Raw genomic sequence first — 25,867 nt, 5'->3', positions numbered from 1 at the left:
TACATGTATGTATTTATTTATTTTTTTGCATTGCAAACAAAGTGAAAGTCTTTATTTAGACGAAAGGTCAGAGGTCAGACCTGTGCAGGTGTGCAAAGCTTCATAATGAGCGGGGAAAACAGTGACTACAGAAGTTCTTGCTACTGTGCTCGTATTTATGGTTTGATGCATTTGGCTCCTGAATTAAAACATCATAACAAAAATTCACATTAAGAGGCAATAAAAAAAGCTCTTTGGCTCTTTTCTGTTTTCTGTTTTTTATGTTTGTGACCTTGTTTCTGTATTTGTGAAACAACTATAAGAACATTTCTGCTGCTGCATTTTTAGAGCATTTTGTTTTTTTGCCACTTGAAACAGTTTGATGGGGACATTTTACCACAACAAAGGCTTTTATTGTAATTATTTATATTTTGGTGGGGCATATTAAAATATATCTTTGGGTTCTTAATAATGAAGCTGTGCTGTTTGGGGTCAAACTGGATATAAAACTGTAAAAATAAAGTATTTTAGAGGAAAATAATCTCAATGGTTCTCCATTTGGTGTTATATTAAAAATAAATTCCAGATGTTTTCACTTGAAAATAGACATTTTGTTTGGTTATAATTTCATTTCTAGAGGAAGTTAACGCAGCAAATTCTGGCAAAATCAGACATCCATACTTTAAATATTTCCAAAATAAATTTCAAAATGTCCCCACAAAGAGGAAATGTTGCTCCCAAAATGAGGCGGATTCCCTTTGAAAGGATTCAGGGTTTGACGCAGTTCAGTCTGTTTGGAGTCGAGTTCAGAGTCTGGCTTGGCAGGCGTCCAATCAGAGCGAAGGGCAGCCATGTTTGGACCAGTCAGGGCGGCTCAGCCTCTGCCGACTTCAAACGGACCCAACCCGCTGCGCTTCAGGTGATTCAGCGGACCCGCCAAGACCTGGAAGAGACAAACAGTCCATCAGAAAACCATCAGCTGAAGCTTCAGCCACGTTCACAGTAGATGAACGTATAAACAGGAAAATACGTGAACTTAAGGAGTCATGCACTGCGTACTTTCCACAAACTTAAGCTAATATGGTGCACTACTTTGTCAAAAATACTCAATTGAGCACATGTCTGTCGTTAGCTTGCTCGAGTTACCGTATTTATCTTAAATATCAGAGGACCGATGACTGAGCCTTGGGGATCGCCAGATCTGAATTTTGTTTAGTCTGGAACTATTTAGCTTGTTTTACTTGTATGCTGTATTTTGAGTGGATCCCAGTATTTAGAGCTACAGCCTCTTAAACCTAGCTGAAATACCTGAGATCCCCTTTAAAAACACTGTAACTGCAGATTTAAATGAATTAAATGTGCCTTAATGTGCTCAGTGGAAACCGTCTTAGCACCACCACAAACGCTAACATCTACTTATCTTCACATTTTGAGGTATAGCTAATCAGAACCAAGGAAAAACTCCTGGATTGATCAGAACCAAGGAAAAACTCCTGGATTGTATCAAGTAGAACTGCATCTACATAGTTTAGCTTCCCAAGCTGAAAATTCACAGATAGGCTTCGTTTCCACGGATAATTTGGATGTGATTTTTATTATTAGCTTACGAGCTAGTTAGTTCTGAAGTTAATAACAAAACTATTAGCTTATAAACTAATTAGCTTTTGAGCTAATAGCATAAATCACAGCATAATAACAGCGTTTTATGATGTGGGACCTGAGCTGGAAGGTGAGATAATAGGTTGAATTGAACATCGGCCACATGTCTCGTTTCCCGCAGCTGCAGACAAACTTTTGTTTGAGTCTCATTTCATGCAGCAGCTTGAATCTGATAGTTTTTTTCTCTAAATGTCGAGAAAAGCAACGGTTTTTGTTCAAAAAGGGAATCTGTCTGCTCAAAATGGTAACTGCACCATGAACTAATTAGATGCAGAGAAACATTTAGTCATTTAGACTTTTCATCTATAAAATGACTTTTTGTTATCGGTCCAACCCAACAGAGAAAGACGACCTCCTCTGATTCAGGTCAAAGATTCAGTGACTTCCTGCAGATATCGATGTTCAAATGTTTATTTTTTAATTATTGCCGAGTTCCTGTGGATGATCCGAGATCCTTGTAGGTTAACCCCATTGGTGCCAAAAATGTTGAGCTAAATTATGTGTTTTGATGTTTGAACTAATTGTTTCCAGAGAAATGTTTGTGGATTTAAAATGTCTGCTTCTCTCCGCTTCATGTTGAGTGGGAGAGCGTTTCCCTCTGGGAGACTGGAAAGGTTTTTGAAACAAAGCAGAATAACTGTGGGAACACATTTGTTCTTCATAATGAATTCATCCTGGAGCTCCAGAGGTTAAATTATGATCTATAAACAAAGTCTGTCATGAGCCATTTAAACCTGAAATGTATGTTTCTTCTTCTGCTGTGGAGAAAACAGATGAAAACCAGAATGTAAATAAAGCTAATTATGAAAACAGAAAAACACGATTCAGCAAAAGTTGGAGGATACAATCTTATTTACAATAGTATTAAATTTCCTAATTTTTTTGTTCTCATGTTGACATGTGAGTGAAAAGTGGCTCAGAAATTAGCCACAATTTCTTTATCTTTAAAAACATAGAAGAAATGTTATTTTTTAACTCTAACGGTGATTCCTGGGCTGTTTTTTCCAAACAAATCACATTAAGATAAAATCTGGGATGCAGGTCTTGTGTCAGGGGTTTCTGTTCCTTTACATTTATTCTTTGGTTTTCCTGTGATTCATGTCCCATTATAGCACTGGACACAAAAGGATTTAAAAAGTTAAACTGGAGAAAGTTGATGAAAACGTCTGTAAGTCGTTTCAGATCAAACTGTTTAAAAATACCAAAGGTGGTTTAAAACTTATGCACAATGCTTTCTGTGTCTGTCTCATGTTTGTGTTTCACCTGGACGTTTACGTTTCCTCCATCAGTTTGTGTCACAGCTGCTGTAAGTTCAGAACCACGAGAATCATCGACGTCCAGAGCAGCTTCGTGAGTTCCTGCAGACAGTAAACGCATCATCAGTGAAACCCAAAAACAATCATGAGGTGGAAACGTAGCCCAACAAATACAGTAACAGTAAAATGTGGGTATAGAGTCCCTAAATTGGGATAATGGAGACTTAAATGAGAACCTCTAATAAAAATGTCACCTTTTGCACGTTTTTGTATTTTCATTTGCGTCTCCACTGATTCTAAAATCAGTTCAAGTGATTAAAAAATCACCCAGCTAGTTTTTGGCAACAAGTTTATGTTTTTTGGTCTCTAGAAAGTGAGTGGTTTCAAGAACGTTCTGAATGTTTAGTCACATTCAGAAGTTTGTGACCCCGGCCCGTTACCTAGCAACCCCAGAGGAGCCCAGCCCGTCGCCTAGCAACCCTACCAAAATTCCAGCACGTTTGGTTACTTTTCTTTGCCTTGTTCGAAAGCTGGTGGAAAACACAAGTGCTTTGTTGTTGACTTTCCTTCCAGAAACCTCTTTCTGCAGTCCTGTTGGTGGCAGGAAGCTCTACCAATGCCACTTCCTGTGCCAGTGTAAACGTGGAGGTGAGGGGCGGGGCCAACAGAAATTTATTGGATTTAAAGTGACAAGACGCCCTAAAAACTTCTCATTCTGAATGAGCTGAAAATATTCAGAACCAAATAATCAGTTAATAACTGACCGTCTTTTAATGATCAGACATTAAAAGATGTAATGAACATGTTTTGTATATCCTATATATAAGGAAGAGTAATATGTCACTTTTAATGTTAGCAGTGTGTTCACAGTCTGCCCCCTGCTGGCCGCCTCAGGAACGTCTCCAACTGTGAGTTAAATGCAGCAGTGAGAAATGTCTTTAAAGTATGTAAACACATTCTTACCCCCCATCAACACTGGGTTTATATTGAGTCTTCATCAGCTTTTATATACAAAACTGAAATGGTTCTATGACTGCTTCAGTCCAGATTTCTTACAGTCTGCAGGAGGTAAAACCATTTAGACGAGACAAAACTCTGTCTTTTGTTGAGAGGAAAAGTATAATTAAATTGTCACGTCAGAGGTTTTAAAAACTGTCCCTGAACTCCATTTTTCTGCCTTTGTGGTGAAGACGACAGCCTGAAGATGTTTATGCCGGTTCTTAAGCTGAACAATGAGAACCGTTTCTCCTGAGACGACACCGAACCCCACACTGATTCAACCCAGAAGAACTTCAGACTCAATCAGGGTCACTTATACTTAAAATAAACAGCAACGTTTCCATCTCCTTCATCCTGCTTGTTCTTTTCAGCCCCGATCCTCCGTGTCGGGCTGAACCACTCGGCTGTATTTGTTTGGCCGGTCCAGAGGAGCGCTGTGTTTGTTGATGCTGGCAGAGATCGGGTCCACTCTCACAGAAAGCAGATGGACTCTCCATGTTAACAGAAGCCACCTGCATGCTGAATCTGCACTTTAAAGAATAACATCAGACGGATCGCAGCTTTGATCCGGATCGTCTGCTGCTGCGCTTCGTGTTTGTCTTTGCTGCTGGATTCAAGAAAATAAAAAAAAACTATTGAGAGGAAACAAAAAGCTCGAGTGGAGACTGAGGTTTGAGTCAGAATCAGCATCTTCAGGAAGTTCAGAAGATCAGTTTCCATTAATGTGAACAAATTGACTTTAATTTTTTAAAAGCAGAATATTTTTCTCTGGGTTTTTTAGCCAGACTACATGGTTTCTATGTTGGCTTGATGGAAGTCAAGTTTATAGGATGACGATGTTTTTCTGAAATGTTGTTAGTATTAACGTACATTTGGTGATTGAAAAACATTGAAGTGGAACCAAATGAAACTCAGACTGATGTCTTACCAGACAAACAGGAAGAGAGGCGCTGCTACCAACACTGCCCCCTCTTGACCCGCCTCGCTCTGTGGTTTCCCTGGATGTAGCTGCTGTAGTGAAAGTCACTTCTTCTTCTTCTACTTCCTCCTCCTCGTCTATCATCCCATCGATGAACTTGTCCAGCTCCTCAATGCTGCTGTTACCTGGGAGGAGAGCAGCCATTAGCAGGGGTTTCATTCCTCCACCTGAGATGCTATTTACGTCCTAAAATCAGTCCGTTGAAGCAGTTTCAGATGGAGAAACCACACGGTTGAGCGCGGGACTCACTGAAGAAGCTGTACTCGATGGTGGAGTTGTCGAAGTCGTACTCTGAAGGCGTCGTGGAGTCGCTGTAGTACTCAGCCTCACAAACTGGAAACACATTAAAACGTTAAACAGGCTGCTGCTTCCATCAGCATTCTGTAACGGGGTCAGAGGTCAACAAACTCAGAGGTCAACGAACTCAGAGGTCAACATTAAGTCTCTACTTTCTCTCACAGTTAGTGGAAAAATTATCTCAATATTAAAACTAGAAACTAATAAAACATCCATCCATCCATCCATCCTTCTTTCCATCCATCCATCCATCCATCCGTTGCATTTATGGCTCATCAGTAACAAACTAACCAATACTTAATCTCTTGACATTTTAGCATAAAGAACTTGTTTAAGCATTTATAGTTGAACTTTTACCACCAGAGACGATCTATTAATGTTTCTCTCTCTTTTTTTTTTTTTAGTTTTCTATATGTGCATGTGCATAAGCTGTTTTCCAGCAGCCTGCAGCAGAGTCTGTGGGGAGTTTGTGAATACTTTGGCTTCACATAAACTCTGTGCATGTTTCCATTTTATTGTGAAACAGAGGTACTGCTGTTGTCTGGCAGAGACAGTTAAAAAGATATCCAGCTAAACCAAACAGCCCAGATAAACAGACCGAGTGATTCTTGGTTTTAATTTAGCTACTTAGGTTTAAACTCCTTTAGTTTTCATTTGCTTTTGCTTCAACTGAGGCTGAACTGAAGTAGTTTTGTGTCGCCCAGAGATTTTCCAAAGCCATAAATGCAACCAGTTGCTTTGGCAGATTTTCTTAAAATCCTTCTTGCTCACATTTCATGCAGCCTTTTTTCTCCTCCTTTGCCCTTCACTCATTTCTCACTTTCTTAAATTTCAAACAGAGAGAAAGTGAAACAGTGGGCTTTTTCAACTTAAACGCACATTGTTCTGGTCCACAACTGAGTAGATAAAACTGTTGAAATCTGATACTTTGAACAACTGCACCATTTTCTCATTGATATCACATCAGACTAAACCTTTCTTGTCCTCTGACTACCAACAATATTTATATTTGAAGGAGAAAATATTCTTTAAAACCTTGAAATTCAGATTAGGGCTGAAAAACATATCTTGATGTAAACACTTCATATCAGTGAATATCAATAATTGTTGATTAGTTTTTTGTTTTAAATATCTGAAATATTTCCAAACTGGTGGCGTTAACTTCCCTGTTTCATCCAGTTTTCATTCCACGCCGTTGTTTTTTTATTTTTAAGCAGTTATGAGTAGTAGTTATGAACTACTGTGAAAGTTACTCAACAGGTTGTTGCTAGGTAACCAAAGGGTGCGAGAGTTGCTAGGCAACCACAGAATGAATGAGTTGATTCCACCAACCTAGCTTTACTGAACACTGAATATTCTATCAGAGGGATTATCCATTGATCCGTTGTGATATCTATTGCTATTGATTTGTTGTCCAGCCCTCATTAAGAAGTTTACAAACATTAAATTACATCTCAGGTTTGTTGAGCTTCTCACAGGTTAATGAGTTCAAGTTAAAAGAAAACACAAAGTTAAAACTTTCCTGACAGAAACCCAGTCCTGAATCCTCTCTCTGTTTTCTAGCGTGTGGTCCAGGCTGGTTTGAAACCTGTTTGTTACAGACAAGCGTAGCGTCGCTTTGGGTTGCTGGTAGACCTGCCATGATAATTAATCACATAATCAATTAAAACAAACTCAGTAATTTCCTTTTGAGTGATTTAACATGTTTCTCTTTTTTCTCTCTTCTTTTACCAAAAAATTGGATGATAAAAATCTTCAGTCTGCTGTTTTGGTGGAAGATTTTGTTCATAATCCATTTTATTTATTGTTTCTGTTTTGTTTATTTACTTTGGATACTTAAAATGTCTTCCAGTGTCAGTTTTAAATGTTCATTAGATTTTAAAGTTTATTGATCTTTGAGTTGTTGAATTATTTATGCTAATATTGTTATAGTACTTGAATATTATTGATTGTTGCAATAACTTCTGTAACAATGTTGTGACAGGCCTGGTAGATGAAAACATGCCTAAATTTCACTTTTCCTCTTTTTTGTGACATTTTAAAAGTTTGCTCACAATTTTCATGACATTTGGAAGGAATCACAGCAATTAGAAACTGTATTTTCAGCGTCATCAGATCAAAATGCTGGCAGATGTAAGTCCAGTGGACGGCGGTTCTCCAGAGTATGAAGGCGAAGCGTTATTTTCTCTTCCATGCCTCAGTTATGGGTTAGTTTGTGTTGGTTGGCCACCAAAAACCCAGTAAACATAAATTAAAGCCGGTTTCCTCCCACTGCTGCTGGTTGCATCAAAGTGGACAAACAGCAGGTGGCGCTGATTCTCCAGTAGAAACGCACTGGAGCAGGTGGGTGAAAAAACACAGATCACCCATTAACAGAGATGTTTTAGGAGTGGACACACAGTGATGAGAAAACCCTTCAGCTTGGGTCTGATGGGAAAGCTGCTCCCTCAGGACCCTCGTCTTCCTCCCTCACATCCATCAGCCGCTCCAGAGACCCTCAGAGACGTTCCTGGGAAAACGTTTCCTCTCTTCGTTGGAGCTTCACATCATAACTCTAGTGAATTAAGCCCATCGTAGTGACTGATAAGGCCTCAGAGAGGCAGTTAAAGTGTCCCTCCTCCTGAGAAACAGGATTTATTCGGCTTTTATCTGGATTTTACTGTCCATCAATGTGAATAAACAAAACATATTGATGCTGTTGGCTCTTTTAATGGTGAAAATAAAGGTTCAGGAACTGCATTAGATGTGGAAACGTTATGTTTGTGATTCATTGTGACAGTTTTAAAAGGTGCATTTGAAGGGTCAGTTTATTAGTCAGCAGGTGATTAACCTTAAAGGGCAAAAATTCACATTTTGCACATTTTTGCACTTCCCTTTTGGTCTCTACTGCCTCTAAAAAAAAAGCCCAAGCGCTTAGAAATCCTTCCAGTCGTTTTATGGAAATAAATTAATGTATTTCGGTGTCTGGAAAACAACAAAAACATAGTTCTAGGATGAGATTTCCAGGACAGGTTTATATAAAATGTAAAACATACAATACAAAGAATTTCATAGACCAATAAAATAAATGCAATTGACTCAAAATGTATAATAAATGTAGAAAATGTCATATTAATGTTGGTTTCATTCAAATGTAACTGATTTTATTTATTGTTGTGTGGATAAATATTTTTTTCATGTTTTTGATTGGAGGAGAAAAGCTCATTTTGAATTTGACTCCCTTGTTCTGCTCTATGCAGATGATCTGATGATCATCCAGGATGTTTTGCTGTTTGCTACCCTGATGCCTGTTCGTCCTCTGACTCTTCCGCTACTTTTACCATGTGACTCAAGCGTAAAAACAGCTGCAGGCTCTGCAGGTGAGTCCTGACTCTGCTTCCTGCTGCCTTTTCTCTTTCCTGTTTCCTGCTGTACAACACAAACACGCGCAGAGGACTCGGACCCCAGACCGTAAAACCTCAGCCCTCAAACGTCCTTTTGAAGCTCTGTCCCTGAATGAGGACTGGAGTGAGCATCGGGAATGTCCCACCTTTCCACCAACACGCTCTCTATCCTCTCATCCATCTTCCTGCCCTTATCTGTGGGGCTCAGTGGGGAATGGAGCATTGATCCATGAACTCCCTCCTCCAGGCCTTTTCTCCCAGCTCTGTGGGGGGGATCTTGACGTTCCCATGCCGGCCATGAGATATGATCTCTCCTGGCGCTCCAGGCCTCCTCTTGTGGAGGACATCTGGAAGGCATCCCCACCAGATGCCTAAATTACCTTGGCTGGTTCTTTTCTTGCACCACTTCTAATCTGAGCGGCTCACCTTTCCCCTCAAGGCTGAACAGAGCGAACGCTTTACAGAGAAGATATTTTGGCTGCAGTTGTTCCAGATAAAAGAGCAACGTTTTTCCCAGGATGCTACTGACTCAACCATAACATGGACATAACAAAACCCGTCAGCTGCTTTTAAACATGAAGGTTAAACACGTTTAGTATTTATTCAGCTTACTGCACATTTTATACCTCTGACTGAAGCATTACAGGAAGCTCCTAAATGAGATGCAACTATTAATGTAAATTCACTCATCAGTGGGTGTCCAAACCTTTTTGCACCAAGGGCCAAAATCCCTTATATGAAAATCCTCAGGGGCCAAAATTAGCTTTTTCTCCCCAATTAAAAGCGCAAAAGTAAAAATATTACACAATAATAAATTAAACGGGTAATATTTTGATAAAACAGACACTAATATGAGGTTTGCCTCAATGCTTGCAGTAATTTAACATCTTGGGACAATTATTTTCCATTTTGTTAATCTATAAAAGGTTTTTTTTCACTTCCAGCAACACAAATGTGAATTATCTTCTAAAACCTTTACTGTGTTTTTACCTTTTTGTGAAACCATGTCATTGCAAAGAAAAGAGCAACTTTGACCACAACATTTTGAAAGATGCAACAAAATTAGCAATTTTGTGCCGCAACAATCACAAAAAAGAAACACTGCAACATCCTGGAGGGACAAATTAAATATATTTTCCAGGATAATTTAGTGAAATTATTTAAAAAGTGTTAAAATAAATCAATATTTCACCATGGCAACATGTAAAAAACACATAAAAGTATAACAAATTGACCAAAAAGTGTAGTGGAGCTTCTTTTTAAATATGCAGCCTGAAACCCAAACTGATGCTCACAAACATACAAGAGCGACTCAGCGAATGAGGTCAAATGTCCCTAATCTGCCATCCTTAATCTGTCAAATCTGATCTGGTTCGTTGTCGGCCAACATTTCCCACCTGCTCTTTTACATGGAATTAAAGATGCTATCTCCCCAAATTATCCTGACCAGAAACAATCGGAAACATCCCGCTGGACGACGCAGCGGAGCGTTTGGAGTGAATATTTTGGTTTTGTGTTGATTGGACCCTAAGAGGACTCCTGCTGTGTTTCTGTGAGACTTTCTAAACCAACCATCACTCAGACAGCAGCGCTGACATGAAGCCACCCCAGCTCGTAAACCTCGGTCTGACCTGGCAAAGTGGGACGTGTTTGGTTGTTTTAAAGTCCCCACTGGGATATCAAAACTCACGGCTGACTGATGGGCTGCTAATAATGATTAAAAAGGAAGTGTGTCGTCTCTGACCGCCTGTCAGTCACACACGGAGCCGAGGAAATGAAACCCAGCTGACCCACACACACAAATGACATCAGCTGTCAATCAACAGGGCTGGGATCAATACTAATATGGGCAACATGGGCAGCTGCCCAGGGCGGCTTCCCGTCTTGGGCGGCAGGAACTTTGTTGTTTGCTTTTAGCTGCTTAGGATGACAGATTTGGTTTTCAGAATAAAATATTACAGTTTTAAATATTTAAATTCTTGTCAAAGTAAACAACAAGATAATAAAGTAAAACTATTAATTATGGAAATAATAATGGCAATAGAGGTGTTGCTTGAAGAATATTTAAAAATATTGGAAAATATGTAGGCTTGTTTGTTTTGTCATGTCATTACAACAACCCCTTCAAGTTGATCTGTTGTGCTTCCTTGAGCAGGTTAGTATAGGTTTATGACCTATACTAAGGGATCAATAAAATCTATTCTATTCTATTCTATGTAAAACATGTTCATTACATTTTTTGAACACAATTATTCTTAAATAATGAGATTTGAGTTTGGTCAGTTCTGCCTATTTTGAGTTGTTTTAGGGCCTCGTGTCACTTTAAATCCAAATAAGCTGATGCTTTCCATGCCGCCCCCCAACTCCACACATGCTGGAGCTCCACTTGGGTTGCTAGGTAATGGGCTGGGCTTTGCTGTGGTTGCTAGGTAAAGGGGCACTGGTAACCCTAAGCCTAACCCTGATTTGTTACATTCCAAGCAGACACCAAAAAAGTCACTGATTGCCAAAAACTGTGTGTGTGGTTTTATTTAAACACTTGTCTGTTTAAGACGCAGTTGAGGCTCAAATGGAACTACAAAAATGCACAAAATGTGAATTTTACATAATCCATCCCCTTTAATTAATTCACATTAGTTGGGAAAGTTATGTTAGTCTGCTGTAATCAATCTATTATATAAGGATACTTCATAGAAACTACTTTATAACCTATTGAATAGGAATGAACCAATATGAAAATTTGAATTGATATTAATACCTCTGCTATCGCCAATAATTGGTATTTACAAATATGATGTAAGGTATGTTTTCTAACACTTTTGACGCTGTATCACACTTCCATGTTTTTCAAACAAGATATTAAAATAAATTTTAAGTCTGTTTCTGTTGGCAAATAGAAATTTAAATGATTTTTGGTTGGTTGAAAAAGCAGGAAGGGGGCGCTGAATGTAGTTCGCCCAGAGCACCCAACATGCTAGGACCGCCCCTGGCAGGGACGACTTTGGGAATTAAACTAAACAGTACAAGGGAAAAGAGGGAAGAATCAGATGACAAAGAGGAGGAGGAACAGGGGAAGAAAACCAAGTGTAAACCAAGCGAGGACGATGATTAAGGCAGATGATTGGAGACTGAATTTAGCTGAGAGGAAAAACGGGGGAGGAAGTTGACAGGAAGTCAGAAAAATAAAAGCCTGAGGGGGTCTGTGAGAGTGTGGGGGTGTTTGTTGGAAAGTCACATGATCCTGAGAGAAACTTTACCAAAACCAGCTGCACAACACAAACTCTCCGACGCCCACGCACTTCAGAGAGCAAAACGCATTCAGCCTGGGTGAAATTAAATGACACTCAAACCGAACGTGTGCACTTTAAGGACCGTCGGATCTTCCTGCTCTGCTTAAAGAGCCGACGTTAGGCGGACAGCTGTTCATATCTGTCCCGCACAGTCACCGCTGATCCCCGTAACCATGACGACTGCAATTTATCTGACCCCCGAGGAGGAGAGGGGTCAACCATGTGGGAGGAAGCGGCTTATTAAGCCACATTTGGACATCAGAGCAATTTGATGGATTGTTGCCGTTGAGAAGAAGCATGAATGAATAAATTTTAAAAAATGCTGCTCTGACCAATAGACGCTGAAGCCTTTGTTACTTAAATCTGGCTGAGCACATGTTGGATTCACTCACTCCAACGCTCTCAGGGTGAGCATGAGCGCCCCTCTGTGGTCGCTGAGGAGTACAGCAACTAAACGCCACAGCAACTTTACACAAGCAGGTGAAAAGTGGAATTAGTAAACAGTCTTGGCAGCTTTTTATAGAGGAGGATAAACAAAAATGTAATCAAGTTTCCACTTGTTGTCCATGTCTTTGTAAACACCAGTTGTAGCACATTTAGTTTCAATTGAAAACCATTTGAGAACAAAACTTTATAATATGTTGGATATTTCATCACCAGTTTTTCCAGTGTAAAAAAGGCAGAGAAAAACACAAAGAAGCAAACATAAAACCAAATTTGTTCCAGTTTGTATAACATGCTGCTCTTTCTGCTGCACTATTGCATCTTTTCGCCTGTTTTTTTCTTCTTAGACAGTTATTATGATGCGTCACCGTGGCAACAAGGTATTGTTTTTACAACAAGAAGCAGATGATTAGCATATCAAAAGCTTAACTCAACTAAGACTCTAAATCCATCATAATAGACAAGGATCATATAATGACTCTAGGGTCTCTGCCTGGTTTTCTAACCACATGACCAGCCAGACGTTTAAAGGGGAGCAGCAAAAGCAAATGACGTGGATTAGCAGTGGCAACGGTGTCATCCAGGACATGTTACTGGAAAATATCACATCTCCTGCCTGGGAGCTAAGCTGTTAGCATGTCAGGACAGTCATGTGTTAGTCATACAACAACAGTCTTCAGTCAGAGACCTCTTCAGGTAGCTGTGAAACTGACTGCTGTCAGAGGTCTTTCCTGTTCCCAACAACCGTTTGAAGATGCTAATATGATCTGAGTTAAAACAAACTTTAATGGAACACCACGTGTGACTGCTAACTGCTGCCAAAAATGTTGTTAGCCATAACTGCTAATGAAAAGGAAAAAAAAATTAATTTGACTTAAGAGAAAATCCATTTTAATCTAAAGAAGGCTAAAATGAAACTTTTAATAATCTAAAATTAGCCTTAGTTTTCTTATTAATATCTGTGAAGTAAGCATTAAAATAAATACAAAGTTAGCTTCTAAAAGCTACATGCTAATTAACTGTTTCCAACCATCTAACAAAACAACAGTTCAAAAAACGAGGGCAAAATATTATTTGTGAGAACTGCCCCCATTGCCACAAAGAGGGGTAAAGATCCTCACAATACAAAGTTACCACTTTTAAAAGCTCTTTGCTTTTTAGTAGCTGCTAACAAAACATTTGCTACTGTTTAAACAAAGCTATCGCTAGCAATACAACCCACTTAGCATCTACTGGATGTTAGCAAAGGCAACTACTTAAATAAATTACAATTACAATCTAAATATAATGCATTATTTTAAGCTTTTTGTGTTGTCATAAAAAAGAGAAAAAAAAATTAAAATGAGTCTTACAACTAATCTATAGTTGTTCCAGTTTGTGTACAAGCTAACGTAGCATTTCAGCACAAATTGCTAGATGCTAACAAAAATGTTCTCTCTAATTGTTATAGAGGAGAACATATATTAGCCTCTGAGAAGGTATAACAGAGGAAATGGATAAAAGCAAAGTTTAAACTTGTTATAAGCGTTTTATTACAAGTTAGCATTAAAATTGGAGTAAAGCTAGCTGCTAATTGTTGGACCTGACAAAAACTGTTACTCACTGCAGGCCTGTGGAGGAAAACAAAAATAAAATGGTTACATCTGAATTGGAAAATAACAAGGTTGAAAATTTTATTTAACTTTTTATTCTTATTTACAAACAAAAAGTGTTAGCGCTAGCTGCTACATACAGGTGAAAAGTAGCCCTTCCAAGTACTTATTCAAAACTTATTAAATAGTTTATGAGCTGTTTGTTTGTGACATGTTAAAGTCATTAAGGCGTATATTCACTGTAGTAATTATTCAGTTTAATATTGGTAATGCTGAGATTATTGATTTAATATTGATAACAGAAGTGATAAAGTTTAGTTTTATCACAAGAGGAAGTGTGATACCATCTTCATCTAGTTAGGAAACTCCTACAAGTTCACTCACAGCCATCCTGGATGACTAATCTGAACAGCCTTAACAAACATGCTTAAACTTCTTGCTTTTGCTGCACCTGCACTAATGAACTGTTTCCAAACTCAGCCTATGTCTGCAGTTAGACGTTTGCAACCTTGTTCTTATTCTAAAATTCCTATTGCTTCACATTTGGTCAATACTGAGGATATAATCTGATTTCCTCCACCTAAACTCTCTGAAAGTCACCAAAGTTAACGTTAATTAGATTATAGATGGAAGCAAACAAGCCTGTGAGGACAGCAAACATTAAATGTTTCTCCCACAACCATCCAGTCTGAGACGCTGGTGTGAAATCTGCAACTTCAATCAGGCTGGGTTTAATTAGAAATCACCAGCAGTGAAAGTAGTACACTGCAAAAACACAAAGTCTTACCAAGGATTTTTGGTTTAGTTTCTAATCGTAATATTTTAATACACTTGAAATGAGACAAAACTTGTTTACAAGTAACTTTTAAGGAAAACATTGGAGTTTGTTTTTAGTCAGTAATTCTTTAAAATTTATAAAAAAGTTGATTAATGACTTAGTGAAATAATTTACTTTAAACTAGATTCTACTGCTTAAAAGTTAGTTTTGTCTTATTTCAAGAACACTAAGAGATTTGCACTAGAAACTTTAAGTGTTGCTACTTATCACTTAAGTAAAAATATTAATTACAGAGAAGAAAAACCGTCAAAGAATGAGCCCAAAAGTTGAATTTTGCGTCAACATCAGCAGATTAGTCAGTTTTTTTTGCATGAACAGGTTACTTACTAAATGGATTTTATTAAACTCAAATGTTCATTTTTTCAAACATCCTTGGATTGATATGAATTTAATTAAATGGTGTAAAAAAAACACAAAGTCTAAAGCGAACATGCATCTGTCATCCTAACAAAGAGGAAGACCTCTGGTGGCTTCAGCAGGAGCAAGAGGAGGAGAAGAGGGGGTCTAACATGTCAGATTACAGTTCAGCAGTGAAATAAGTTCAACTGAACAGGAAGTCGAACAGCTGCAACATTCAAACAGTTAAAAGACTCACCGGCCGTCAGCAGCAGCAGCAGCAGCAGCACAGAGCCTCCATGGACGGACAGAAACCTGAGACTGGACATCGTTCACATGGAGGGACAGAGAGGCGGACAGCCAGAAGACAAAAGGACGGAGAGGTGTGATGATGTGAGCGCCTGAACCCTGAATGAACATGATCACATCTAGAGGAAAGGGGGAGGAGAGAGAGGGCGAGAGGGGGAGGAGAAGATGAAGAGGGGATCGGGCTGCAAAGGTTTTCCTGCCAAGTTTATCCCCAGCCTGCCAAAAATGAAGAAAAGAGACCTTCACCCACCGAGAGCTGCAGAAACAGAGAGATAAAACACTCTGTTTTCTATTGTCCTCTTATAAGGAATCAGTTTCCTCCTTAGTTTACTTTCAGTCAGAGGAAAATCCCAGTTTAACCTCAAATTGGTATATTTACCTCCAGCTATTGTGTCTGTGTGAGTCATGCAAAACATGCACTCACCACCGGCGCTGCAGGGATCCGAGGCGTCCGGGGGAGAAAGTACAAGCTAGTACAAGAAAAGTGAATGTCACAATGAAACCCACATGTGTGCAGAACAACATTAGTTTTCCATTAAAAAGTGTCGTATAAATCTTAAAAAGAGGGATTAGTTGTAACGCTACACCTTCGTCTCATTAAAAATGAGAAGATCTGAGATTATGCAAACGGGCTGCAGCTGCACCGCATTCCCTTGATCAATATTCAGCCTCACTTAGAGCTTTTCACCACCAAAATTAGCACCTCGATGTTTAGTTTAGACAACTGCTGACCATCAAGGGCAGCATGTGTAATATATCAGGCTGCAAAATGAGTTTCTGAGGAACGTAATTTATTCAGACAGGCTAGAAATACAGTTCTAGACCTTTCATCCTGCAGAACGGCATTCTCATATGGGGCCCACATGGGCCTGAGATTAATAGTCTACAGGGTGGATTGCGGCCCATATAGATTGCAGGTTTGATGCAGCACTACAGTACCTGTGTTTTCAATCCAAATGTGCACAAAATTTTCTTTATATTCCACTAACGATGTAAAAAAAAAAAAAACAACACTGCTGAGTTTCCACTAAGTAAGAAACGTAATTAAAATCACACATGAATAAGTTTGTTCACACGATAAATCATCTTCCTCTTTGCAGTTTCCGCCTGTGGCAACATCTGGTGGTTGATCTTCTGGATCATGTGGAAAATGTTTTACATTGATGTTTTGGGAAATAAACCAATTTTCATACAGATAAAAAATACAAACTGCCTCATGCTACCGCCAAATGTTTTTGTCAAAAAGTGAATTTTTTCAAAATTAAGCTAATTTATTTTCAAATTGTCAAGTTGTGCAACAACATGATCAGTGGAAACACACCTGGCTACATTCACACAGCAGCTGTTGATGCCCAATTCCGACGTCACATTAATCTGAAGGGGACGTATTACAAAAAATTCACATTTTTGTACTTCTGTTATGGTTTCTACTGCTTCTAAAAACGATCCAAGCACTTAAAAACCAGCCAGTTGTTTTCTGGCAAAAAGTTTATGTTTTTTAGTGCCTGGAAAAAGAGCTGTTTCAAAAATCTTCCAAATGTAGCGTCACAAATCCAGCAGCCCAGCCCGTTACCTAGCAACCACAGTGGAGCTCTGCCCGTTACCTAGCAACCACAGTGGAGCTCCAACATGTTCAGCTTGTTTTCAATTCAATTAGATTAAAAAATACTTTAGAAATGTAGTTGTTAATAAACTGAAATAAAATTGGTAATTAATGGGGAAAAAAATTAACTATCTAAAACATACTGAAATTATAGATTGAATACCATTCGTTTTTGTTTTTATGTATCTGTGTATTAGCCATTCAAACTGATCTGAAATATATTTATTTTTTCTCCGCACTGTCTTCGAAGTACGGCCGTCCATAATTATCCTTATGCTAGTCTGTAAAATGGCGGAAGAAAACACCGGTTTGGAGAAAACACCACAGTCAGTTGGTTATTCAACAATAAGTGAAATCATTTTTTGAAAATGGTATCTTATGTTTAGTATTCATTACCTAATCGATGTTTACAAAATCACAATACTTCTGCACCTAAAAATTAACCAAAGTATGAAAAAACTAAAACTGCTACTGTAACTAATTAATAATTACTAATAAAAACTACCAAACAAAACTTTAAATACTACTTAAAACTGACTGAATCAGACAAACAAAAAGTCACAATGGACTTAAACTAAACTATAATGAAAAACCCAAAATTATCATAACCCTGATTCTGAAAGGAGCTCAAATTAAGCAGAATTGACCAGACTAAAATCTCATGATCTAGGAGGATTCTGTGCAAAAAAATTTAATGAAAGAGTTTTGACCTAAGCTATTCTGTTCAAGGTCACCTTTGACCGTCATGTTTTTGGCCTGTTGCAGGAAGCTGCAGTACAGAAAACATGTTAGCTGTTATTTCTGAGTATGAAAGCTGATCATTTCTCCTGAGCTCCTGCATCAGCATCAGATCCAGAGAACTTGTGGCTGAATTCCCGCGCTACTCTGGAGGTTTTTTATCTGATTAGATTTTTCCTGTCTGGTCTTGCCACCCCCTCCACCTCATCGCATTGTCTTGGCGGGGCAGGAAAACTCAAAGCCGCAGCCGCTCCTTTCCAAACACACAGCAGCACAACGCTCCAGCGCCGATGCTGCAACGCCGCAGGTTCAGTCAGGCCGAGACACCAGCAGCTTCTGAGTCGTTAAACCGATCCGGCCTGTAAGAGCTGAGATAAAACAACCCTGCTCAGAAAATCTGCTGTGTGGCTTTTCAAAGCGTAATAAAAGCTCATTGTTTTGTCGCTCACAGCTGGATGCTGAACAATGGACTCAGGTCGGTTCTCAGGGAAATCCACCGCAGGGTGACCTCAGCAGTGATGTCACCGCTGTCCACATGAGGACATCTGAATGTTTGCTCAGTGGGAAAGCATGTACAACTGTTGGGTCTCCATCCTGTTTCAGTCCACTGGTTACAAACACTTCAGAGCAACTCGTCCAACTGGTTCTGGACCAGTTCAAAGTATTAAAAAAGACTCAACTTTATCCTTTTTAATTTGTGACTGAAGTTTCCTCCATCTAAATATCTCAGTGCACTTAAAATAGCAAATAACTAACTTAAAAGTAACTTTTAATCAAGATAAAAAAGATTGTATTACGTAAATAATTCCTTAATTTTGATTAAAAAGTAACTGTCAAATGCAAACATTTTCTACTGTCAGGTTTGGGCAGGAAAATATCATTAACTGCCAGGATTTATCAGAAAACTCAGAAAGTTTTCAGTGATTATCATAAATTTATTAGGAATTATCATGTAACATCAGAATACATGTTAAGATTTTCTGAAATATTAAGACTTTGAGGTTTCCTGGCATTTGAAACAGCCAAAGTAGTGTCCCTAACGATTATGGTATCCAAACACTACAAAAACACAAACGATGTGTTTTTGGTCTATTTTCTAGTGTAAATATCTTCGTACACTTGAAATAAGACAAAACTAACTTACAAGTAACTTTTCAGCAAGATATAGGAGCTTGTTTTAAGTCAATAATTTATTAATATTTATGAAAGAAGTGCTAGTTCGTCACTGCGTTGTTACCTAGCAACCCACGCCAAGCCCAGCCCGTCACCTAGCAACCAGTTCTAGTTTCACTGGAAGATTATTCCACTTATAACGAAGGAAAAATGTCTTGTTGTAAGAGAAATAATCTGCCAATGGAACTAGTACTTTAAAAAAGCAATTATTAGCTTAAAGCCAGCTCCTATTTCTTGGTGAGAAGTTATTTGTTACTTAAAGAACAGGCTCAGGTTTTAGGTTTAGGTACACATAGTCTGACCTAAATGAACAACACAATTTCTGGATCACACTAACAATAAAGCACGGTGGTGTAGGAGTGATGATTTGGGTTTGTTTTGGCCCCTCAACACCTGGGTACTTTGAGTAGACCGTTAACCTCCATATTTATCAGCATATTTAATGGTTCCTCACCAGTAGTTAGTGTAATATTGTCAGAATCCCATTAAATTCCTGCTTGTCTCCGTCTCTCGCTGCTCCCCCTCTAAAGCTCCAATCAGTTCAGACTGTAATCTGGAATGAGAGCTGGATTAACTCAGATTAAATTCTGATTTCTTATTTGTCACACACAGCACAGAGAGGCTTGCTCAGACGACGCAGTGGCAGAGAGAACAACCCAGTGTTTTAATTTTTCCCTTTTTTCCAGCTCAAACAGACAGTTGAGTTGTGCAGACATTTCCTCCTTAATTATCCCAGATTAAAAAGGTTTTATCTTTGATGGGTCAGCAGCGATGATCAGATTAAAGCATGGCGCAGCTCAGCTGTTTGATCGACGTTTTGCTGTGGCTGACATGTAAACTAGTGAGGAGCAGCTCGGGATAAACTGAGTCAGAACATCAAAGCTGCTGTAATCGACTCTGAAACGGTTGATTTTTCTGCTCTGATCCTCTGCTGGACTCCTTTAGCCTCAGACTGCACGCTGGGCAACAGTTTAACATGCTAATGCTGCTCAGAGGGAGGCTAACAGATGCTAATGAATGCTAATCGGCCTTCTGATAAATACACAGTTTCCAGATGTGCCGGTCAGAGGTCAGAGTTCACGATGACATCGGGCCGAGTGCAAATCCCACTCGGCCCGAGTGGGATTTGCAAGGTCTGGTCTTTGTCCTAAATCTAAATTTAAACAGAGGACAGTCAAGGTCCTGAAATCCTGCATCCCCCCCGCTGATCAGAGCCGTCCTTGGGGGGTGAAAGGGTGCGAAGCGCTGGTGCTGGTGGACATGCTGGGAAACGGGTTCTGTTCTCATGGTTCTATATTTAAGCACCAATAGGAATGAAGGACACGTTCACAACAAAAATCTAACGGATTTGAGTTCATTTAAGTTACCCTCAGTGTGTAAAGCTAAATGTGTAAAACTAAAGTTAATACAGGGTTTCTATATGTTTCACCAACTCAGAACTCAAATTTAAAACCATTTAGCCACATATATTCAGATAGATTAATTTAGATCTTGTCACATTCTTACTTAATTGAAGTTTGTCACCATCATAGCTGCATCTTTGACTTCTCTTTCGGTTCCATGTTCTGCTAGCTTTCCTTTTTTCCATATTAACAACTTTCTTGAAATGAAAAAAATAGTGCCTGACAACTGAGTTTAAAATCCACTAAACCTCCGATTTTAAGAGTTTGTGTCGTTCTTAGGCCAGTGCTAACTGTGGTAGCAACGGCGACTATTTTCTGGGAAGCTTTGGCCACTCAAGGAGATCAAGTGACATTTCTGAGGTTTGTTTGTGGCCCTTGGTAACATAATGGCTAACGTCGTCCAGCCAATTGGCGACACATTTGGACTTAACTCAGTAAAAGCAAAACAGATAGCTAACTAGCTAGTTAGCAGCTAGTTAATCGTAGCCTCAACCGCTTCCGACTCGCAGAACGCAATCCATGCTTCTGCGCATGCGCGCGATTCAACCGTTTGCCTGACAGAAAAATCCAGGAAGAAATAAACCCTACAGATTACACGAGATTAAATAGTCCTGTCATGACAACATGTAAAACGATTAAATGACTTAATATTAAATACATAAAATTAAGACTTTTTAAGTTTTCACTGACACCTTATATAAATTCTCATTCAGTTCTGAACAATTTAGTGAGTCAGTGACATCAATTTGAACATAGCTTCCTTTATTTTACTAGTCTCATTCAGTTCTGAACAATTTAGTGAGTCAGTGACATCAATTTGAACATAGCTTCCTTTATTTTACTAGAAAAAACATCACATAATTCATGTTACAGTAAAAAAGTAACAAAAATAAGGTTTATTTTACAAAGCAGCAGTGAGAAAAAATCCCAGCAGAGTTACAACTTTACATTTTTAATAATTATGCAGTGAAAACTCATGTTTCCATTCTGAGCTTCAGAATCAATATTAGGTTCTTTTTCATGATTTATTATTAGTTGATGTTGAGGTTTCTGATCATTTCTGGTTTTTACATTTCAGTGTCGTTAATGATCTATAAAGTTTTTTTCACCTTAAAAACACAGTATTTCCGGTTTTCCTTCGACTAGCTTTGTATCAGTAGCATTTATTAGCATCTCTAAACGTATCAGAGGCTCCGGATGCAGCAGTTTCTTTATACGACGTGTGGTGCAGAATCAGACGTCGGCGAAGCCGTGAAACGACTCAGCGTCGCTCTCGCTGTTGAACACCTGCCGCAGGGCGGACAGGCTGCCAACCTCTGCCTGCTTCTCCTCTTCATCCCAACCGTTAGTCTTCTCCTCCTTGATCACCAGCAGCGGCAGAGGAGTCCGCTCCAGTAAACGCTCTTGTTGTGGTCCGGGTTCTGGTGATCCATAGTCGAGAGGCTGGGTCAGCACTTCGGTCAGAGTTGTGATCATCCTCGCCGCCTCTCCCTGGTTCTCCAGGTGCTGCAGGCTGCATGCTAACGTGAACGACCTTGAAGGAGGTCGAAGAGTAAAGAGGCCGTGAGTAAAAGTTTCAGGGTTCTGAAAAAGTTTTCACACTTTTAAAGTTGTTCACATTTTGTGAAGAGATTCCACTTAAATGTATTTTAAGTGATGAAAACAAAAAGAAAATGTTTTAAAAATCTCAAAAAAAATCTGAAAAGTGTGGCGTATATTTGAATTTTTTTCTGTTGTATTTTAGGCTACAAATGCTTTTCTTATTTAAAAAAAGAAATTTAATTATTTGTCTTTTAATGTATTCCTAATAGGTAAGGGTATTTATTACTTACTATTTATTATAATAAATTTTCTCTCATGATAAAAATAAATTTGATGAATTGTTTTTATAATAAATTCCAATAAATAGTTTTTTTTAAACTGTCCATATTGTTATTTTTACTATTTTCTCCACTGTTTATTCATTGAGAGAATCAATACATACATTTGAAAACATGATTAAATGTAATTACTGTGAATATTGGTGAGAATGGTCCAAAAACAATATTTTTGTTTATCCGGAATAATTTATCGTTCATTAATATTTGTTATGAGTTTCCAAATTCAAACCCATGCCACACTTATCAGATATTTATTTGTATCTGAAAAATACCATCATGCATCGTCTTTTAGGCGTCTTTTGGTCAATCCCATAAAATCCAAATAAAGACGTTTAAAATGGCCTTTAAGGACTGTGATGTCATCATCAGGTGTTCTCACCTGCGCAGGACGTCGGTCTGCGCGTTCAGAGTGGAGCAGACTTCACTGAGCCAGCAGGCCAACGTCAGAGCCAACTGGTCCAGTCCAAGCCCATCCAGGCCTCCATCAGCAACCAGCTGGGACCACCGGGCCTGGAGACGCAACAGCCAATCAGAACATCACAGATCCAGACACTGAGACAGGAAGGAAGGAAAGAAGCTCCGCCTTCACCGCCATGTACCTGCAGAAAATCCCGCAGCACCTGCGTCACGCAGATCTCGAGCGGCTGGAGGCGGCAGCTGCATCCTGCGGGAATGAAGGCGATGTTGGTGTTGACGGCGGAAAGACGGTCCCTGAACGCATCGCTGAGGTGACCGCGGTGGACGTCCATCACCAGCAGAGACCTGTCGCCGGATCTGGAGGTCATGTAAGGGCGCCACACCTGCAGCGGAGAGGAGGGACGACGCCAAACACAGACCGGTTAAAGATCCGGACTGACCCGGAGGAAACGACCTGGTTTCTATGGCAACGGACAGTCGAGTTAAAATACAAAGACAAAAATTCACAGAGCAATGAGAGACGAACGGATGGAGAGATTAATGGATGAGTTTGATATGTGGAAGGAAGGGTTGAAAAAACAAACTGACGGAGGAAGGAAGGAAGGAGAGGTGGAAGACAGGAAGGAGGACAGGAAAAATGAAGGGAATAAAAAGGAAAAAAGAAGGAAAGGAAAAGTTTCGTGAAAGAAAGTGAGGAAGGAAGGATGAAAATAGGAAAGATGAGGGAACAATACAAGAAAGAAGGATGAAAGGGAAGAAGGAATTATATAAATACAGACTAATGAAGGAAGGAAGGAAGAAGAAATGGAAGAAAAAATAAAAGAAATGAAAGAAAGAAATGTTGACAAATTCAGAAATGAGGAAGGAAGGATGAAGGGAATAAAAAAGGAAAGACGAAAAAGTTTGATGAAAGGAAAGGAAGATGAAGGAAAGAAAGAAAAGAATTTAAAAGAGAAGGAAGGAAGGAAAGGTTTGATGTAAGGGAAAATGGAAGGAAGGAAGAATGACAAAAGGAAGAATGGATGAAAGTGAAGAAGGATGTAAACACTGATCATGGATGAATGAAAGGCCACTGATGGAAATGGATGGACAGACTGACAGATGAATGAATGAAGGAAGGAAGGATGGAAACGGACTGATAGATGGACGTCAGTAACTAAACAGAGACGGTCAAATGATAAAAGAGATAAAATGATCTGATGTAGATAAATATTTACTATTTCTATAAATGTTTTTTTTTTTTTTTATTAAATCGATGTCTAACGCCAAACATTTTCCCGTTGCCATGGCGCCGCTGACCTTATCGACCCAGATTCGCAGGCGCTCCTCGTCCCTGAACCCGCCTTCCTGGGCCTCCAGCAGAACGTTGTCAGGGAAACCGTCCGGGACGCTGGACGCAGTTCCCCTGAAGAACAGCAGGGGGGGCAGGAGGCGGCCGTCTGACAGCGCGGACAGGACGACGTCGAAGACGGGCTTGTCCTCGGGCGACCCGAACAGCTGGAAGGAGGACGCCAGCTGCTTGGAGAACTGGTCCGAGTTGATGAAGACGGGAAGCTCGTCCATGCAGCCCCAGCAGTGGAGAGGCAGCGCCCCCTTCTGGACCTGGAGAACATTTAAAAACCTAGTCAGTCATGACCCAATGGGCATCAGGAGTGTTTTCACACCCTCCACCAAACTGAAATAATACTTAATAATTTATGAGTACAAACCGCTGGGACCAGCTTTCTGTGATCCGATTATCAGAACAGAATAATAAATCGGCCGATACTAAACCTCAGATATCGATATCGGAGGTGAAAGACGTAGATCAGTGCATCTTTAGTTTTTAGACTTAAACCTTTTTAAAACTGTAAACGTTTATCACTAAATAGGCTTCATATATTTCCTGGTCTTTTTCAGTGAGCTACAGCTGCTTACTTACAATAACGAAATAATTTTTGTTGTGTTTTTAATCCGAGAATAAAGTCACAATGTTATGATTTAATGACAATAATTTGAACACTGCTGCCATCTAGTGGCTGGAGGCTGGTCTTCCAGTCCAGCTTGAATAAAAACAATAATAGATCCTGTTATTTGAGAAGTTCTGGTTTAAATAAAGCCAAGCGGACCTTCCAGGTTTTCTACCGACCTGTGAGGAGACGGACTGGATGAAGCTGCTGCTGTTCTCCCGGATGCTCTTCAGCCGGTTGTTGTTGGTGGTCTGCAGGCCCAGGTCGTGCCTCAGCATGAAGTCTATGGTCCAGCTGTAGCAGTCCTCCACCTGCGTGCTCTCGCCCAGCGTGGCCCGGGCCGTCAGCAGCAGAACCGTCTCCGTCACGCTCAGCTGCTGCTCCCTGCGGTTCAGGACCCACTCCGCCATCTTGTCCGTTTTCCAGCCCCACCTCCTCTGCGCCAGGCCGCGCTGCTGCAACGCGATCCAGGACCGGATCGTGGCGGGGGACACGCTGGTACGGCGAGCCGTCTCGTTTATACCGTGACACAAAGAGGAGAGGACGATGCAGAGCTGGTCGTGGGACAGAGGACCCACCCTCTGGAGAGGAGGAAAGACAAAATACACCACATTAACACAAAATACTACGATAGTTTGGTCTAACTTTGGCTGTAGACATCTTAATACACTTGAAACAAGACAAAACAAAACAAGTAACTATTCAGCAAGATACTTGTTTTAAGTTAATCATTTCCTAATACTGATGATAAAATACTAGTTCCACTCAGGTGTGCACCCATCCACTTTTTCACTTCTGATACCAACGCAGAAATCTGAGGTTTCTGAGCCGATAATTATTCAATATAGTGAAGCAGTGCTGAATTGACTTAAATTGACTTCATAAATATACTAAATCACAAATATATTTGATAACTCTGCACACAATTAAATACAACTATACCTTCCAAGCTTGGTCAAACGTGTTAAAAACAACTTTAATTTGTTCAGTCAGTCAAATTAGGAGTGTAACAGCCAATGTAGAAAAAATAATAAAGAAACTGAAACCAACAAAAACAACAGGTTGACTACCTTGTGAAAACAAACTGCAACAAACTTTCCTTCAAATGATTCAGGAAAGTACAGAAATTCTAAATATATTGTAAAATAAATCATATAGAATGACGTCACTAAGAACAGATCTGCCACTATGAATCAGGCACAATGTCACCAATTTAGAATTTTTTTAAATATTCGGACCGATACAGATATTAATATCGGCTCAGTGCATCTCCAGTTCCACTGGCAGATTATTTCATTTATAACATGGGAACAATAGCTTGTTATAAGTGAAATAATCTGCCA

General features: G+C 39.5%; 1 protein-coding gene across 5 annotated transcripts; it reads right to left on the bottom strand.

Annotated features, from left to right (window-relative positions):
• On the bottom strand, positions 1-20,794 carry si:ch211-191i18.2 (uncharacterized protein LOC564095 homolog). 5 transcript variants are annotated; one of them, XM_044138900.1, is made up of 7 exons: positions 20,382-20,794; positions 15,786-15,831; positions 15,312-15,577; positions 5,122-5,205; positions 4,822-4,997; positions 2,902-2,996; positions 1-922 (listed from the first exon to the last, which is right to left on the bottom strand). In XM_044138900.1, exons 3-6 carry the CDS (start codon positions 15,379-15,381, stop codon positions 2,934-2,936), a joined length of 393 nt encoding a protein of 130 aa, XP_043994835.1. In that variant the 5' UTR covers positions 15,382-15,577; positions 15,786-15,831; positions 20,382-20,794; the 3' UTR covers positions 1-922; positions 2,902-2,933. The 5 variants fall into 5 exon arrangements, with proteins under 5 accessions (XP_043994835.1, XP_043994833.1, XP_043994832.1 ...); XM_044138898.1 differs by lacking the exon at positions 15,786-15,831 and having other exon boundaries at positions 15,312-15,480; XM_044138897.1 differs by lacking the exon at positions 20,382-20,794 and having other exon boundaries at positions 15,312-15,480; positions 15,786-16,708.
• Between the last annotated feature and the right edge of the window lie 5,073 nt (positions 20,795-25,867).

This window comes from Gambusia affinis, linkage group LG14 (genome assembly GCF_019740435.1).
Source record: "Gambusia affinis linkage group LG14, SWU_Gaff_1.0, whole genome shotgun sequence".
NCBI lineage: Eukaryota > Metazoa > Chordata > Actinopteri > Cyprinodontiformes > Poeciliidae > Gambusia > Gambusia affinis.
The sequence above is the reverse complement of the archived record's forward strand: the minus strand, read 5'-3'. Positions and strand labels throughout refer to the sequence as shown.